Source organism: Rattus norvegicus, chromosome X, assembly GCF_021556685.1.
Source record: "Rattus norvegicus strain SHRSP/BbbUtx chromosome X, alternate assembly SHRSP_T2T, whole genome shotgun sequence".
NCBI classification, from domain to species: Eukaryota; Metazoa; Chordata; class Mammalia; order Rodentia; family Muridae; genus Rattus; species Rattus norvegicus.
The window spans coordinates 35,489,846-35,508,255 of NC_141554.1; the positions used below are offsets into that span (position 1 = coordinate 35,489,846).

General features: G+C 40.8%; 1 protein-coding gene across 3 annotated transcripts in view; it reads left to right on the top strand.

Moving 5' to 3' along the window:
• The window catches only part of Ofd1 (Ofd1 centriole and centriolar satellite protein), a 40,769-nt gene that overhangs the window by 18,999 nt on the left and 3,360 nt on the right, over positions 1 to 18,410 (top strand). For 2 of the 3 annotated variants that reach the window (NM_001106961.1, XM_087599589.1), the window contains exons 10-19: positions 581 to 700; positions 1,980 to 2,053; positions 3,340 to 3,431; positions 5,205 to 5,394; positions 6,429 to 6,559; positions 7,160 to 7,271; positions 10,236 to 10,847; positions 11,171 to 11,342; positions 13,227 to 13,327; positions 16,118 to 16,231. In NM_001106961.1, coding sequence (NP_001100431.1) covers positions 581 to 700; positions 1,980 to 2,053; positions 3,340 to 3,431; positions 5,205 to 5,394; positions 6,429 to 6,559; positions 7,160 to 7,271; positions 10,236 to 10,847; positions 11,171 to 11,342; positions 13,227 to 13,327; positions 16,118 to 16,231 — 1,718 coding nt within the window. Of the gene's footprint in view, positions 1 to 580; positions 701 to 1,979; positions 2,054 to 2,149; positions 2,259 to 3,339; positions 3,432 to 5,204; positions 5,395 to 6,428; positions 6,560 to 7,159; positions 7,272 to 10,235; positions 10,848 to 11,170; positions 11,343 to 13,226; positions 13,328 to 16,117; positions 16,232 to 18,410 lie in introns of those variants that run through there. The other variant, XM_087599590.1, reaches the window with a different exon arrangement.

The following is an 18,410-nucleotide window of genomic DNA, read 5'->3' on the forward strand; positions in this document are numbered from 1 at the left end:
TGTGTAGGGGGCGGGTAGAGAGATGGCTCAGAGGTTAAAAAGAGCACTGACTGCTCCTCCAGAGGTCCTGAGTTCAATTCCCAGCAACCACATGGTAGTTCACAGCCATCTGTAATGATATCTGATGCCCTCTTCTGGTCTGTCTGAAGACAGCTACAGTACACTCATAAATAAATCTTTTAAAAAATTTAAAAAAAACAAACTAACTTATTGGTGTGTGACTAGATTCAGGCATGCCACAGCAGTGCACACGTGGAGGTTAAAGGACAACTTGGTGAGAGTCAGTTCTTTCCTTCTATCATGAGGATGTAGGTCTTGGGGATCAAACTCAGGCTTGGCAACAAGTGGCCCTCCTAGCCAGTTTCTAAATGTTAGTTATCTCCTTTAAGAAACTACTTTGGCATTGACTCCTTTCTACTTCTTTAAGCCAGCTACCCCTGTTCTATTCCCTCCCTAGTCTGATATACAGTAACTAGGTCAGTTTGTAAAATATAGGGAGACTTTTTTGTTTGTTTCCTGTTAGGACAGTCATATAAATTTCAGTCTGCTTTCCTACAAACTTTTTTGGGATTAATTTCAGGACCCAGAAGCTCCAAGAAGAAAAAAATAAAAATGAGGCTGAGGCACTTCGGAGACGGGAACAGAATCTAAAGAATATTGAAGAGGCCTATGAACAGAAACTCAAAACTGAACTTCTAAAGTAATTGTTGGGTTTTTTTTTTTAAAGAGTAACATGTTTGAATTAAGTTGGTGAAAAGTAACCAAAATTGATGGCCTAATAGGACTAATATTTACATGGTAAAATTCAGTGTTTGAACAAAACTATTTTCTTTAACAAATCAAACCTTTTCGATGAATATTTAAGATAGTTTTTAAAGCATACAGTGTAGAGAATTTCATCAGATACTCTTATTTATAACTCCTTTGGCTGTGAGGGCTTGTGATTTACTTTTTCATGCTGCCACTGAGATGAATGCCAATAACAATTACAAGGTTTTTAAGGTAGAATTTGATTATGAACTTGGGCTTTGTTCTCTCAAGACTCTGTAAAGCCAGAATCAAAAGAAAGGAGCTAAAGTAAACTTTATGAAGCAAATGGTGATAAAGGGAAATGAAAATGTGTCAGATACAGTTAATTTGGCCTACCTTCTCTCCTCTCTCCTGCTTCTTGCTATGTAGCCCAGGTTGACCCAAAGTTCTTGATTCCCTTGCTGTAGGCTCCCAAGTTCAGTGATAGCAAATGTGTGCTATCATACCCAGGTATTCTAGTCTGAATTTTATGGGCCAGTGAATAGAATCCAGGAGCAAGGATAATTGAATGGTAACTCTTCTCAGTGGCAGGTGTACGCGTCCCATCTAATAACCTTTAATATTTGTCTTTGGTTTCAGCAAAGGTAAGGGTGAGGGATGTTTATTACAGGAGGGTCTGTCTTTCTTTTGCCTGTCCCTGACTAGTGATAACTCAAGAAAAATAAGTAAAACTCTATGGTAACATCCCTTTTGCTATTGCTGATATAGATATAATACTAGTAGGCTTTTAATTGTACATAAACCCTAGGAACAAAAGTTCTTATCCTGGTTTGGATTTGGGAGATTACATAGGCAGATTACAAATGACTGAATGCCTTGCCAATCTCTGGGGACACAGAATCTGTTGTGTGCTAGGTAAGCTTTTCTTTGTTTCCTTTTATGCTCTCTGTACGAATTGAGGCCAGTGGGAAAGTAGTTGTTTTCAGTAACCCCATGATAACATCCTTCATTTTGTGTGATTGAATTTTGGAACTCTATTTATTGGATGGAGGTTTTATTGGACCTTTGATGTTTAAAATTTAGTTGCCTAGCCTTAGAACTGAGACTTTGAAGTTTCCCCTAAGCTGTGTTGGCACTTTAGGTATGCTGGGCTATAGATAAGCTCCTCAGGATTAGTGGACTCTCCAGGTAGATGGCAAGGACCTCATTTTAGTCATTCTCATTCTCAGGTACCAACTGGAACTAAAGGATGATTATATCACCAGAACAAATAAACTCCTGGAAGAGGAAAGGAAGAATAAAGGTGATGGCTGGCTTATTTCAGTTCTGATGTAGTTATTAGCCTCCTAAGTTGCATCTGTTTAGTCTTCTTGTTTGTTTCTTGTTTTGATTTTTCAAGACAGTGTTCCTCTGTGTAGCCGTGGCTGTCCTGGAACTCACTCTATAGACCAGGCTGGGCTCTAACTCAGAGATTACCTGCCTCTGCCTCCCATGTGCTGGGATTAAAGGTGTGTGTTACCAGTGTGTGGCATCTGTTGTATGTGTATTCTTAAATTTGTCTTTCCCTTTTTACAAAACATTTATTTGCATATTTATTTGTTAGGAGGAGGGGGTGTATGTGTTAAACAGGGTACATATACAGGTCACAGAATTTAATGGGACCTGGTTTTTGTCCTTCTACCACTGGGTCCCTAGCATTGACATTGGGTTGTCAGGCCGAGCAGCAGGTGCTTTTACTCACGACTCCATCTCACTGGTTCTTCATTTCTTATTTAAAGATGTGTGTATTTTGACTTTATGTGTGTGGGTGTTTTGCCTGCACCATGTGCACACAGTGCCCATGGAGGCCAGTAACGCATATTGGATGCCCTGGAGCTTGAGTTACAGATTGTGAGCTACCAAGTGGGGGCTGGGAATTAAGCCCAGGTCCTCTGAAAGAGCAGCCAGTGCCCTTAACCCCTGAGCCATCTCTGCAGCTCCATTATAGAAAATTTCACTTTTTCTGTCTTGTGACTAGGTTTCCTTGTCCCTTTTTCCTTACATATCTTTATACTTCCTAAGTTCTCAGGTTTACATTGACCTGAGTCTATGAAAGTTGAATACATTTTTAATATTCATGTTTTATTTTTCAGTATGTTTGTAGGAAAGTGCGAAAAGCACATGAACTTTGGAAATTTGAAACATTTTTGAAGTAAACTAGAGCTGCTTACTTACTGTTGACTAGATACCAGCTGTGTGGTCCCTTTTGCTCCTGTCGCATAGAAGCAGATACATCTTACAGTTTAGTGCTATTGTGTATTTAGAGTTAGTAAATTTTCTCTTGATAGAATCTGCATAGAGTTGTGTTGCAGGAAGGAAAAACTACAGAAGGAAAACAGATCTTTGCCTTTTAGGAAGGTAGGCACTCTTAACATTAAGGTCCCATGCCCTGCACAAAGGGTGTAACTGCTTAGTATGTCGTAGGAATTTTACCACATATATGGCAGTTGTAATTTGGCACCAGTCATTGGGTAATGGGACCTATTTCTTATAATGTCTTTTATGTTCAGTAGGAAATCACTATTTAATTGGTTCTTCTTTATTCCTCAGAAAAAACTTTTCATTTGCAAGAGGAGCTCACAGTTATTAATTCAAAAAAGGAAGAACTCAGTAAATCTGTACAGCGTATGAAAGAAGTTGAGGTACTCGTTGAACCTATTTCTTAACTTTCCTTAATGGCATGGTAGGGTTAATGCTTTATTATTATTTATAGAGAATATAGGGATGTTTTTAGATTTATTTATTTTTATTTTGTGTTCGGCAGTTTTGTCTGTATATATGTCTGTGCACCACATGTGTACAGTGCCTGTGGACAGCAGGAGATCCCCCTGGAATGGGAGTTATGCAGGATTCTTAGCTGTCATGTGGGAATCCCCATGGGGAATCTAAACCTGGTTCTTTGGAAGAACAGTAAATGCTCTTGACATTGAACTATGTCTGTACCCCCTATGCCATCTTTTACATCTTCTTGGACTGATTATTTTATGACTAAGAAGGTGATAGCTGAAGTTAATACAGTGGGTTCTAATTTCACGCAAAAGCATGTAGAAAAAGAGCTTGGAGCTAAGAATCCTGCTGCTCAAATTCTTTCTCCCTCCTTAACTGCTTATGTGTCTTCAGGCAAGTTCTGTGACTGTAATCTTAGAGATATTTCTTTTTTAAAAAATTGGATATTTTATTTATTTACATTTCAAATGTTATTCCCTTTCTCAGTTTCCCCTCTGCAAACCCCCTATCCTATCCCCTTTTACCCTTCTATGAGGGTGCTCCCCCACCCATCCACCCATTCCTAGCATTCCTCTACATTGGGGCATCAAGCCTTCACAGGACCAAGGGCCTCCCCTCCCATTGATGCCTTTTCAGCTCCTTCAAGTCCTTCCCCTAACTCCTCCAGTGGAGTCCCTGTGATCAGTCTGATGTTTGGCTTCAAGCATCTGTATCTGTATTGGTCAGGATCTGGCAGAGCCTCTCAGGAGACAGCTATATCAGTCTCCTGTCAGCAAGCACTTCTTGGCATCAGCATTAGTGTCTGGGTTTGGTGTCTGCATGTGGGATGGATTCCCAAGTGAGGCAGTCTCTGGGTGGCATTTCCTTCAGTCTCTGCTCCAATTTTTTGTCCCTGTATTTCCTTTAGACAGGAGCAATTCTGGGTTAAAATTTTGGAGATGGGTGAGTGACCCTATCCCTCAACTGGTGGGGGAAGGGCATGCCTAACCGCTGGATATGGTTTCTACAGGTTCTCCCTCCCCTTTATGGGGTATTTCAGCTAATGTAATCTCTGTAGGGGTCCTGGGAGGCTCTTGCTTTCTTGGCATCTGGAACTTTCTGGTTGCTATCCCCAGTTCCCCATCCCCCATTGCTACACAGCTTTCTTCAATTTCCTGACCCTCTGTACATAACAAAGCATGATCATTGGGGGAGTTAAGTACCCATAGCAGGTGGCCAGTAGATATTAGCTTCTCTCTTACCAGCCAGGGATAAATAAGTAAGACATTGTCTAAAACAAACTGAAGTGGATTCTGTAGGTGAGGTTTACTTTTGCATCCTTAGGACACAATAGACTAAGAAAATGAAAGTGCCTCACAGCGGAGAGACTGTATCTACCTTTCATCTGTTTATGTTTTTAAAATGTCTGGTTATCTTGTGTAGTTGTATTGGTGGCATTTGGGGAATTGACTCCAAATTGCATTCACCATACACCCTTCCCTCACTTCACAGATGTCTGTGAAGCTTCCAGGCTCTGAGCTTCTACTGGCCCTATCCGCAGTGCGGAAGGGATGTCGTTGCAGAGGGCCTGACCTCTGTCTCATAGTCACTGTCATTCGTTTGTGATGCTCAGATTCAGGCTTTCCAGCCTTTACTTTTGCAGTGCTGTGAAAGTTATTCAGGTATAAGTTTTCCTTTTTCAATTTTAGCTGGAGCTGGAGTCTGTCAAAGCTCAATTTTTTGCAATGTCAAAACAAAACCACTCGCTGAATGAAAAACTGAAAGAGATGAGTGATTACTCACAACTGAAAGAAGAGAAAGTGGAACTTCAGGCACAAAATAAATTACTTAAACAGCAACTGGAAGAGAATAGGAATGAAAACTTACGTCTCCTAGACCGTATGTCTTTTTTGTGTGTGTGATCTGCATGTTTCTGTAATTTCCATTAGGTCAGGATTATAGAACTACTTACTACCTGTCTGTAAGGGAGGCTTACATTGGAAGGATTTTTTAAGATCCTAACATTGAACTTGCTTACATTTTGTTTGCTATTGCACAATTAGGAGTTTCCTTTAAGTAATATTTGTTAAGTAACTGCCTCTGCAGGTGGCTTCGGGGTTCATGCCCTCTGACTGTTGCCTCAGGTGAGCCAGTAAGCACTTGGAGCAAGGCAGGGAGAAGAGGTTGTAATCATTCTGCCTGCCTACTATGATTCTCAACCAAGAGAGCTCATAGTCCCTTCTTGACACCTCCCACCAGTGCTCTGTGCCTTTTCTTACTCAGTGTACTTCTGGAAGTTTCTCTCTCTCCTAAGACCCCAGTTCTAAGAGAATCCTAACATCGTGGCCCAGTTTCTAGTACATTATCCTTTATTTTTTTTTCTTTTTTTTCGGAGCTGGGGACCGAACCCAGGGCCTTGTGCTTGTTAGGCAAGCGCTCTACCACTGAGCAAAATCCCCAACCCCTACATTATCCTTTATGACTACCCTACATAAGACACACTAAAGGGGCCTTTCTGTGACCCAAATGGAGGGTGCCATCAACCTTATTTCTGAAGCCTGACTGCCGTGGGCTACTTTTCATAATTCATGAAACCAAGGACAGGCACTGACAGAATACTTTCTGCATGTGGTAAGGGAAAGAGATAGGCTATCGGGTTAATTTAAGAATTTGAAAGAATTCTTTATCTTAGAGAGCTTCCAGAGGAATTCAATTATATTAACATGCATTAAATTATTTTATCGTGAAATTTGTGAATCAAGATTGTTCTTAGGCCACTTAATAGAATTAGTAGAATATTAATTGCATGAGTACAAAGAAAGGAAACTATTATAAACTTCTCTAGATGCTTTCTCTTTTTAGTGAAATAGGCAAATTTAAGATAATAATGATGAGGAATATTTTTCTCTCTTTTTTTTCTTAAACCTTTTTAGGTATAACTCAGCCACCCCCTGAGCTTTTAGTTTTTCAGAAAGAATTACAGAAAACAGAAAAGGCTATGGCACTGGAGCATAAAGGCTTTGAAACTCATAGGCAAGCTCTGCAGAAACAGCTGCAGAGTGAAGTGAGTATTGTTCTTTATTCTTAGAGAATTGTGCTAGTCTGCTTTGTAGTTATAGAAAGCTTACACATGTCAAACCATTGAAATCAGATTATTTGAGTACAAAGAATTCCTTCCCCTAACATTGCAAAAGAGCCTTCCTCATGTGAGAACATTTTCTGGTGACTCTGACTTCATATTCCTAATGATAATAGCAAGGAAGAGAAAGCAAACTCATGTAGACCAAAACTTCTCAGAGGCCCTGGTAATTCCCATTGTCTCTTGATACCTGCTTTGTGGCTTACACACATCTACTGTAACATCTGTCTGTGAGGAATAGAATAGCTGTTTTTAGACAGGTGGTGCACGCCTTTAATTCCAGCACTCAGGAGGCAGAGGTAGGTGGATCTCCATGAGCTCTATCATAGCCAAGGCTTCATAGAGAGACCCCTTCTAAAAAAGCAAAACTTGTTTGGTGAAACACTTGTTTGGGTGTTATTTTAATAGAGGCCATCCTATTGATTGCTGGAGTAAAAGATTCTTAGAATTTGCAAAATAAATAAATAAGCAGAATAAAAGATATTTTCTTTTTAGAATAAGCTGTAATTGTATTTTTTTTTTCAGATTGAAAATTCTACACAGCTAAGGACCCAGATATCAGAATATGATGCTTCTGTTAAAAGGTTAACTGTTCAGGTTGCTGATTTAAAGTCACAACTAAAGCAAACTCAGACAGGTTGGAGACTTTTTAAAAATAAATTGTTTATTAATTATGTGTAAAAGAGAGAAACAGATACATAGAGCACTGTGGCACTCTGGTGGAGGTTACAGGACTTTTCAAGAATGAGTTCTCTGCTTCTCCCTTAGTGAGACAGTGAGTCTCCTGTCTTAGTGTCTGTACTGCCTACTCCAGGCCAGCTAACCTGTGCACTACCTGCCCATTGTCCTCCTGGTTCTACTTTGCCATGGGAGTGCTGAGGTGTGCTCCTACATGGAGTTTTTTTCTTTAATTCTTGGACTGTTCCACTGATTTATAAAGTAATCTTGATCATATCCACACTTCCCTCTTTCTAGCTTCTGCCTCCCATCATTATAGCTTCCTTTCAGCTTCAATCCTTTTTATTCCCCATGTAACCCACTGTGCTTGGTTATGAGGTCATTCCCTGCGGTATAGGTAGCCTGTCAATGACACCACCCCAAAACAACTGCTAATCTCTCCTCACCTATGCTAATCTCTCTTCACCATTAAAGGCATGAACCAACATACCTCGCCCCACCCACAGCCCCCAGTGCTGAGAATTTTAACTGTCTTATACAGATAACCATAGTTACTCTGAGTTCACATGTGCAACAGCTATGTCATGTCCAGAAGACAGCATTTTGCAGCACTGGTTCTCATCTGCCAGGGCTTATATTTTTTTCATACCCTCTTCCCTGCTGTTCCCTGAGCTGGGAGGTGTTGATCGAGATGTCCCACCTATGGGTCAGCATTCGCAGTTGCTTATTCTTGGCACTTTGGACATTTATGAGTCACTGCATTAACCATTACCCACTGCAATAAGAAACTTCTCTAACCAAGGTTGTGCGAAGACCAACTTTATGATCATATTTAGATTGCAGTTTGACAGCATAACCATTTAGCCAAATCATAAGCAACATCAAATGATTTCCTCTTGGACCTAGGATTTCTCTACCCATCTTTTTTTTTAAATAGGGCTTTTCTACATAGCCCTGGCTATCCTGAAACTTACTGTGTAGACTAGGATGGCCTCAGACTCACAGAGATCCATGTGCCTCTGCCTCCCTAGTTCTGGCATTAAAGGCATGAACCTCGCTATGCATTTTTTTGATGTTTGGTTTTTTAAAGATTTATTACTTTTTAATTTTTTATAATTAATTTATGTATAGGGTCATTTTACCTATATATGTATGTACACTCTGTGCATACCTGGTGCTTATGTAGGCCATCCTAGAATTAGTTATAAATTAATTTTAGTGGGTGCTCAGAACTGAACTTGGGTCCTCTGAAAGAGCAGCCAGTGTTTGTAACTGCTGAGCTATTTCTCCAACTCTCTACCCATGGGTTTTAACCATGTTTATAGTAGCAGTAACAGTTACAGCTCTGTCCAGTGGAGAAGTCCTCAAATACAAATACCAGAACAGTTGGTTCCTCCCATTTATAACCTTGTCACTGCTGCAGCAGTAGACATCCAGGTCTTTTTTTATGTGGGTTTCAGGGATCCAACTCAGGTAGTCAGGCTTGTATAGCAATCACTTTTACCACTGAGCCATCTCCCTCCCTCCTGAATATCTCATTGCTTCCCTCCCCCATCTCAATGGTTTTCTTTCTTGTGTGTGTGTGTGTGTGTGTGTGTGTGTGTGTCTGTGTGTCTGTGTCTGTGTGTGTGTCTGTCTGTCTGTCTGTGTCTGTGCCTGTGTTTCTATGTCTATGTGTCTGTGTGATGTGTCTGTGTGTCTGTGTCCATGTGTCCATGTGTGACTCTGTTAAGGCTAACAGGCTTTTCCATATATCTATATATTCCTTAACCAGACCCGTGTATAAATACTCAAGAGAAGCAGGATTGCTTTCAGAGTTGAAGACCTGCTTTGTTTTGGCCTTCAGTTGAAGTTGTTTGATCTTGGGCATGACATGTTTAGAACTTCTTCAATCCCCCATTTATAATGGAGGTAATGATGGCTACTGGGCCACAGTGGGCAAAGATAGAATAGATATAAGGCATGACCTGGTATACGGAAGGCACTCAGGCACTAGTTATTGTCTTTGCTGTGAATGTCTCTTCCCCCCCGATTCATGGGAATACTTTCTCCTTCAGTTGCTTTTGGGCTAAGTGTGTACTTCCTACAGTTTAGCTTGTTTTTCATCCTTCCTTTTTTTGTTTTCCTCAGTTCCTGCTTGGACTCTTATCAGTCACTTGTTCCTTCCACCTTTACTAGTTTATTTCTAGGTCTTTACTCATTTTAACTCGTTTCCAATTCCTTATTTTTCTGCTAGCAGTTGTTTGCCAGACCGTCTGCCACTGAAGTTATAATAATAGTCTTGTAATGTGAAAATAGTTCAGTGAATCTGGGCCCTCCTGAAGCCCTCCACACACATGGCCTACGTCTAGCCCATTGTACACTTGGTTTTGTAGCGTCATAAGGAGCTCTTCCAGGGAAAGAGGCAGCATAGGTGTTAGATTTTTGCTAGGAAATCTCAGCAGCCCTAGGAATTGCTGACCATGTGGCCCCCATGTCAGGAAGACCCCATCCCCTCTCCCAGCAGAGAGCAGTGGAAGTTTCTGGCCAGGTTATCTGACACTTGTGCCTGGCGAGAGACTAATTATATTATAATTCAAATGTGTGATTATTCTCATGCTCGTTGGAATAAACAAAGATTTATTAAATATGTTTGCTATAGTTCAGATCTGTCTAGACTTTACCCAATAAATTATATATTTTTCATTTCTCAGACATACTTATTGCAGACTCATGTGTAACAGATTGTGAAATTTATCGTATTTATAAAGGCTTGGTACATGAAGTTAGCTTTCAGTAAATGTTAATGAGCATGACTATGGATTCAGAAACTGTTTAATATGTAGGCTTGTTTTTACTACTTTAAAAATATTCTTAAGTATAATTTAATTTTATTCTTAGCTTTTTCTCCTCATTTCTCAAATTTTCTTTTTGTGACCTGCAGCCCTAGAGAACGAAGTGTTCCGAAATCCAAAGCGTTCTCTGACCCTTCATTCCCTGACTGGCCTATTGAGTGGCAAGATGGCACCCCACAATGAAGATACAAGTGGGGATTTCTTGAATGTACCCCTTGAACAGAACAAGGTTATGGCAGGTGCAGTTGTGTCAAGGGTCACACCTTATGTAAATACAGCAACAGAGGCTAGTTCCCCAGACTCTGATCTCGAGTTTGTAGCCAGTAGTACAAAAGCCAAAGTAAAAGAACTAGAGCAAGAGGCTGAGCGCTTGGAAAAGGCCTTCAGAACTTACTATCAAAGAGTTACTCAGAATCCTTCTATGAGCCCTCAGCCGGCAAAGAGTCCTTCATCAGTATACTCTGTAGGAGCTCTCAGAAGCATAGCTTCCAGTTCCAGGGACAGACATGTTCCTGCAGAGGACAGAGTTGTCTCTGAACAGCCTCTTGCAGACATACTAAAGGAAGAAAAGAGTGATGTGTCCAAAGCGTTCGTGGGCAGCATGGTTTCACGGCCACGCAGGACCTCTTCCTCCACACGCCTCTCCTCTACACCGCATCCAAAATCGAGAAGAAGTCTTGATAATGAAATGTATCTGGAAGGTAAGCCACTGTCCAGAGGGTTGTGATGCAGATGTTTTAATGCTCAATAGGCAGCACAAAGGCTGTTAAGAGTATCCTTAGCACACAGAAGTGTCGAGGGAGCACATGGCCTTTGTCTTGCTGCTGATTAGTTCTATATGCTCCATGTTAATTCTATGGTTTGACTTTGGTGCTTGAACCTTTTTGGTTCTCACATGGCAAGCTTGGCTATTTGCAAGGATGGTGTAGGATTTATTTTCAAAATAACAGAGCTTTTAAAAATATTTTGATATCTTCTCCATGCAGTTTGTAATATTTTTGCCCTGATTCATTCTTCCTCACAGGTCTCAGGAGATTACACATTACTTCCTCCAGCCCTTGTCTTGACAGACCATCTGAGTCACCTGCTGCTTCCCCTACTCCTTGTCCTGAGAGAACACCCCAGCCATCATCGGTTCCATCTAGGCACAGCTTCTCTGGTCCATCTTTCTCCAGCCCTCCAGAGCAAAATGCCTCGTAAGTTATTTTCTCATCATCTTCTGTTGAACCATGCTACTTATCTGCTCTTTTGACCTTTACTCCTTTGACCTTTTTAAAGTAATATTAAAGATCATGTAGCAGTCTGAAATTTACAGTTAGATTGTAAAATCATTTGTGGTCTTTGAAAGTCATTTGAATTATGAGGGAGAGTGTGCGATAATTGTGTGAATAATCTTCCTGGGTCTGTGAATGGATTTGGTTCATAAAGATAGATAGTTGTTTATAAAGTTTGTCACAGCAAATCAATTGGGGTCATTTTGAGAGCTAGAGAAATTTCACACAGCAAAATGTTATTTAAAAATACGTTTTGAGGGGTTTGGGGATTTAGCTCAGTGGTAGAGCACTTGCCTAGCAAGCGCAAGGCCCTGGGTTCGGTCCTCAGCTCCGGAAAAAAAATATGTTTTAAGGGTCAGGAGTAGTGGCACACACCTTTAGTCCCATGAGGCAGAGGTAGATGGATCTCTGAGTTCAAGGTCAGCCTGGTCTACAGAGTGAATACCAGGACTGCCAGGACTATATAGACAAACCCTGTTTCAAAGACAAACATAAGCAAGGTTTCAGTTTGTGTATCATTGAAACAAATTCTGAAGTAATGGTGGACAGTAGGGTATGACTGTCAAGGTAGGAGGAAGGGGATTAGGCTAGCAGGTCACCTGAGCTGTAATTCACAGGCAGGAAGGACCACAACAGGAGATTCCGAATCCCTACTTGTGGCCTCCAGTTGGGTATCTGATGTTTATGAATGCTGCCTGTTTGTACTTGAAAACTGCTATGTGTGTCCACCATGGTCCTAGGCCATTTATATTCTTTAATATCTTTTAGATTGTAGTTGTTTTATTTTGTTTTGTTTTCAGACAGACTCATTTGCTATATTGCCCAGGCTGGCTTCAAACTTGTAGTGATCCTCCTGCCTACCTGCCTCTTGAACTCTGAGTCAACAGGCATGAGTCCCCATGCCCAGCTTGTACCGACTTTTCTTATTAGCAAGCCAAAAAGAGCATCGAGACCATAGTATGTAAAGTCAGCACACTTTGATACATGGTTTGGCTTGTGCACTTCAGCTGCTTTGTGCTGATGGCATATGGAATTTGTCTTTAGAGAAGAATGTTTTGTGGTTACTGGAAAACTATCCTAGGAATAGTATTGAGAGTAAGCTATTCTTTGTTAACTGGAGCCATGTCTACTTCAGGGATAGGGTGGTAACAAGGGACATTACTGAGTAAATAGACTAGTTGCCAAGAACAATGCCTAGTAGCAGGCTCTGTCCTCTGAAGCCGTTCTCTCTCCCACCACACATCACACACCCTTTTTTCTTTTCATTTTCTTCTCTTTTGAACTATATTGTAATAGAAACTAGGATCTCATACATGCTGGGCAAGCATTTTCTTTAATGTTGTATGGGTGATTTGCTTCCATGTATACCTAGGTAGCACATGCCTTCCTGGTGTCTACAGAGGCCAGAAGAAGGTGTCAGATCCCCTAGCACTGAAGTTACAGGCTGTTGAGAGAAGCCATGTGGGCATTTGGAATTGAACCAAGGTCTTCTAGCAGAGCGGCCAGTGCTCTTAACAATTGAGTAGAGCCATTCCTTATAAGCCAATGAAAAACTGAGTGTTAGAGCCAAGCATCCTTGCTCCTGCGTGTAGTCCCCATATTTGGGAGTCTGAGATAGAATTGCCAGGAGTTTGAGGTCAATTTGGCCTACATAGTTCTAGACCACCAAAGAGAACCTATCTTAAAAAAAGAGCAAAACATTCTGTAAGTTATTTTTAACAACCAGACAACTTGTGTACCCTATTCTCTTGGCCTTTTATGTTGTTACTAACACTTCATATTCCTGTATTTATTCTTCCAATCTAGTTTATATCAGAGACAAACTGAAATGCAAGATAAAAGTGAGTTTTCAAATGTGGACAAGCAATCTTTGAAAGATAAGGAGAAATTTGAACCATCTTTCAGATGTAAGTTTTGAATATTAGGTTTTGCATGTGTGTGTGTATATATATACATTTACATATGTACCATGGCACCTGTCTAGAGGTCAGAGGACAACTTCAGATGGCATATTTCATCTACCACCAGGGTCTCATCATTCCATTGTATACCAGTATTTATATATGTCCTGTGAGTTAACTAATGGAGATTCTCCTGTCTTAGCCTTCCATCATGTTTTAGTCATGGGATTATAGATAGCCACTGTCATGACCCTTTTTTATGTGGGTTCTGGGGAATCTTTTTTCCTTTTTTAAAAAATTTATTCATTTATTATGTATACAGCATTCTGCCTGCATGTATGTCTACTGGCCAGAAGAGGGCATCAGATCTCTTTACAGATGGTTGTGAGCCACCATGTGGTTGCTGGGAATTGAACTCAGGACCTCTGGAAGAGCAGTCAGTGCTTTTAACTTCTGAGCCATCTCTTCAACTCCTGGTTCTGGGGATTCTAACTGAGGCGCTTCCTCCCCTTGCAAAGCAAGCACTGTACTCATAGAGTCAATCTCCCAAGCATTTAAAAACATTTACTTTTATGTGTTAGAGGTGTTTTGCTTGCTTGTATGTCTGTGTCTTGTGCCCATAGGGGCCAGAAGAGGGTGTCAGATTCCCTGGGGCTGGAAGTACAGATGATTGTTAACTGTTAGGAGAGTGCTGGGTGCCAGGAATTAAACTTGGGTCCTCCTTAAAAGCATCATTTTACTGACCCAACCCTAACACATACCTTTCAGTTTTTCTAAGTAGAAATATAGGAAAACTTTCTTTTAGCAAAACAGTTGTATGTTGGGACATGTTTATTTTGTGATATGGTGCATTGCTTTATTTTTCTCGTTAAACACTTTTATTGCACTCTTATTGTGTGTATGCAACATGTATGTGTGTCTCTAGCACAGCACACATGTGGAGATGAGAGAACAACTTGCATGTGTCAGTTCTTTTGGTTCACTCTGTCTGTCCCAGGCCCTGAACTCAGTAGTCACACTTAGTGGGGAGCATCTTTACTGCTGAGCCATCTTGACAGCCTTGCTTCATCTTTCTGTGACAGAATTATAGGGTGCACTTGAATTTCCTTTGAAAATAATTGGTGTAACTCATAGATTCCAAGTAAAAACTAACACCATAAAGTGAATCTTTAATATTTCAAGGCTGGGGTTACCTCAATAAGTAAGTTTTTTATTGTTCACTCTTTTTCCTTTCTGTGAAATATGAAAGTATTTTCTTTAACTTATATTGATCCTGTTGATTCTTCAGACTTAAGCAAACCTTCTCTTCACTGATAAAATGGAGGTGAAGGAATATTCAAATGAGGGGCTGGGACAGTGGCTCAGTCTGTAAAGCACACCCACATAAAAAAGGCGGGGTGAGCGGCCCATTCTGAAAGTCGAGGCAGGAGGATGCCCTGGGGGTTCGCTAGCCAGCCAGTCTAGCCAAATCTGTGAACTTTTAGGTTCAGTGATAAACTCTGTCACAAAATATAAGGTGGAGAGTGACTGAGAAAGACACTGAACATGACCTGACCTCCACATAGATATACAAAAATTAAGATGAGAGTCAAGAAAATGGTGGCCTGGCTATATAGCCTTGCCTCCAACTCTGTTGTCCTACTTTATAAGTAGAATAAGGATATAGGGTCCATCACCTCCAAGACTCTTTCTAGCCTGAGAATTCTTTACATTTCTATATAATCTATCATTTGGGCTTATAAATCTCCTTGTCAGAGCTGAAAGAATCATTCTGCATACTTAAATGAAAAGACTGAATTTTGTCACTTTTTTAAACTCAACAGTCAATATGACTGTGTTAAATCATTAATTTTTCATTCTTTGAGAATCTTATACATGTATACAATGTATTTTGGTCATAGCCACTGCCTGTTCTCCCTGAACTCCTTCCTGACTCCCCATGCCCTGTCTCCCTCCAACCCACTGAGTCTAGTCAGAGCTGTCTGTATGTCTGTATGTCTGTATGTACAGGTGTAGGATCATATCTAGGAGAGCAAGGGTTACCCAGCAGGAGCCTCTTTCCTTAAACAAATAGAGAAACTGACTCTCCTTATAGCTTTCAGCTACCAAAGCTTTCCCATCTGTACTGGGGTGTTTACTGACTTTCCATCATTGATATTTAAATTGACTCAAAGGATTTTATCAGCAAACCAAATGAATTCTCTATTACTGCATTGGATTTTTGCAAACACATGTAATTCTTTTTTTTTTTTCACACTCTTTCAACATTTTTTTTTATTAACTTGAGTATTTCTTATATACATTTCGAATGTTATTCCCTTTCCCGGTTTCCGGGCAAACATCCCCCTCCCCCCTCCCCTTCCTTATGGGTGTTCCCCTCCCAACCCTCCCCCCATTGCCGCCCTCCCCCCATAGACTAGTTCACTGGGGGTTCAGTCTTAGCAGGACCCAGGGCTTCCCCTTCCACTGGTGCTCTTACTAGGATATTCATTGCTACATATGGGGTCAGAGTCCAGGGTCAGTCCATGTATAGTCTTTAGGTAGTGGCTTAGTCCCTGGAAGCTCTGGAACACATGTAATTCTTTAAAATGTAAAGAAACTTGAGAGTTGAGCACTTTGTAAGTGGTTAGATTTAGAACTCTGTAGGAAAGGGCAGTTTTGGTGTTCTGTGATCTATCCCCACCACTCCCTAAAAGTCCCAAGCACCTCCCACTCCTGCACTGCATAGTACTCTCTTCACTTGTTACTGTTACTAAGGACTTATGGCACAATTAACTGTATCTCATGTGGATGCAGGGAACAAGCCAGAACAGTTTGAAGCAGAAGGACTCCACCCTGCTGGTGACATGCCTGGCATAGATGTTGCTGCAGCTACTCTGTCTTCTAGACCCATTTCATACAACCACCCAAGTAAGTGGTTCTTTTCTTAAACTAACCTGTAAACAATAGCTACATATTGCATGCTGACTTATTTCCTACATCACTTCTCTTATTACATTTATTTATTAAATTAAGTATATTGGTGTATATGTGCATGAGTGTGCAGGTACCTGGGGAAGCCAGAAGACGACCTTGTATTCTTTGGAGTTAGAGCTATAAGCAGTTGTGAGCTGCCTGATGCTAGGTTCTGGGAATCAAATGCTGGTTCTCTAGAAGAGTAGCAAACACTTTTAACCCCTGAGCCATCTCTCTAGGCCCAACATTGTTTATTTGTTTTGTTTTGTTTGTTTGTATTTGTGCGTTTGTCTGTGGAGGTCAAAGGATAGCTTGGGGCAATCAGTTCTTATGGATCAAACTGGGGTTTGTAGCAAGTGTCTTTATCTGCTGAATCATCCCTAGTCTTGTAGGCCTTTCATAAATATAGATTGTTCAGAGGCTTGGGCTTGTGGCAATATCATTCTTCAGGGACTTTCGCTGTGTGAACATGTGCAAACTGCTAAGGAAAGCCTCTAAGAGAAGACTTCTTTATTCTTTTTAAATGTTTACTTGATTGGATTGGACGGAGCACTTACACTTTTTGCTTCTCTTCTGCAAAAACTGTTCCACAAGGAACCTTATTATCTTTAGAAATTGTGTTAAAAACCTGAAGTAATGGTCAAGCCCATTGTATAGCTTTACTATTGCAATGCTTTAGTATCTATTGTCTTATTTGCTTTATTTATTTCATAAATTAGGATAGAAAAACATTTCAGTCTTCAGAAAAGTTGATATTGTTACATTGTCACTGGAGGAAGGTGGTCATCAGACTTCTGCCTGGCCCATGCTTTTTTCTCTTCTTCAGTTTATTTATTTCTCCCTCAGGTGATAGAGGGAGCAGAGAGCAGAATTGAGAGGAAGTTTGTGCTTTGTTCGAGCCTAGTTCACAGCTAGGTCGTTTCTTCTTCTCAGCCTCAAACTTGAAAGGAAATGTCTTACTTAAAGTTGCGACTCAGTGCTGCCCAAACAGGAACACAATTAACACCCCCACACAACATATGCAAAGCCTCTCCATAGTACTTCCACAGTACTCTGAGGACTCTGGAAGCCATAGTACTCAGGAAGATGAGGAACTACTGAAAAGGAGCAAGAGATGAAGACAATTCATTTAACCAGACCCAAGCAAGCACCTTCTCTCCAGGCAGTTGCCTAGGGGCTAGGTATAATCAGTGAGCCAAATAAGCCCCTGCCATCATGGAGAGTCTGGGATAAAAGGGTGGGGCAATGAAGGAGTCCACCAGGCCATCATGGGCAGAATAACATGGCAGCCATGTTCACAGACTTGAAGGAAGTAGCGAAAATACTAGCTGAGGGAAATCAGTGAGTAGCTAGATGTTCTGCCTTGAGGTTGCATAGGAGACTACATTCATGACTCTTGAGATAATTACTAAATAGCATTGGTTATGTTTTGGCTATTTGAGAAATTCTCATATATTCATCTCTGCCTGTTGTCTAGGCACAACGAGGACAACAACAACAACAACAACAACAAAAAATGTAATAATGTGTCCTTGAGGTTCATAAACATATGCTTCTTGTCTTGGCTTTTATGTCCAAAAACATTTCTATCTAATTCTGCCACTTCCTCTCTCTTTCTTCTTGCTACTTTTTTCATCCTGCTCTGCTTCTTCTTTTTATCTTAACAACAGTCTCATTTTGTCATTGTTATTCCCTGTGTGAAAGTAGAACCATTTGAAGTAACCTCTCCTCCACTGGAAAGGAGGGACAGGGTAATTGTGTCTGTGGAAGTAAGTGTGAGCTTTTGATATTTTATTTTATGACAAACATATTACATAGCTAGCTGGCTGACTGGATGCATAGATAGATAGGTGGGTGGATGGATAGATAGATAGATGATAGATAGATCGATCGATCGATCGATCGATCGATCTGTGTGGCCATTCTCTTTCAGTAAAGCTAGCTCTTATTCCTGCTAAGCATCTGGGACAAGGCACAACACAAGGGTCTGAAATCCTTTGGTGAACCTGTGGCATTGTTGCTGATTAGCATTTTTTGAGTGAAAAAGTGTAGCTCATGGGATAGAGCCGAAAGGATGGCCAGCACCATCATCTGTAAAGCCGAGACTTATTTAAACCTTTGAAGGGCAGGGACC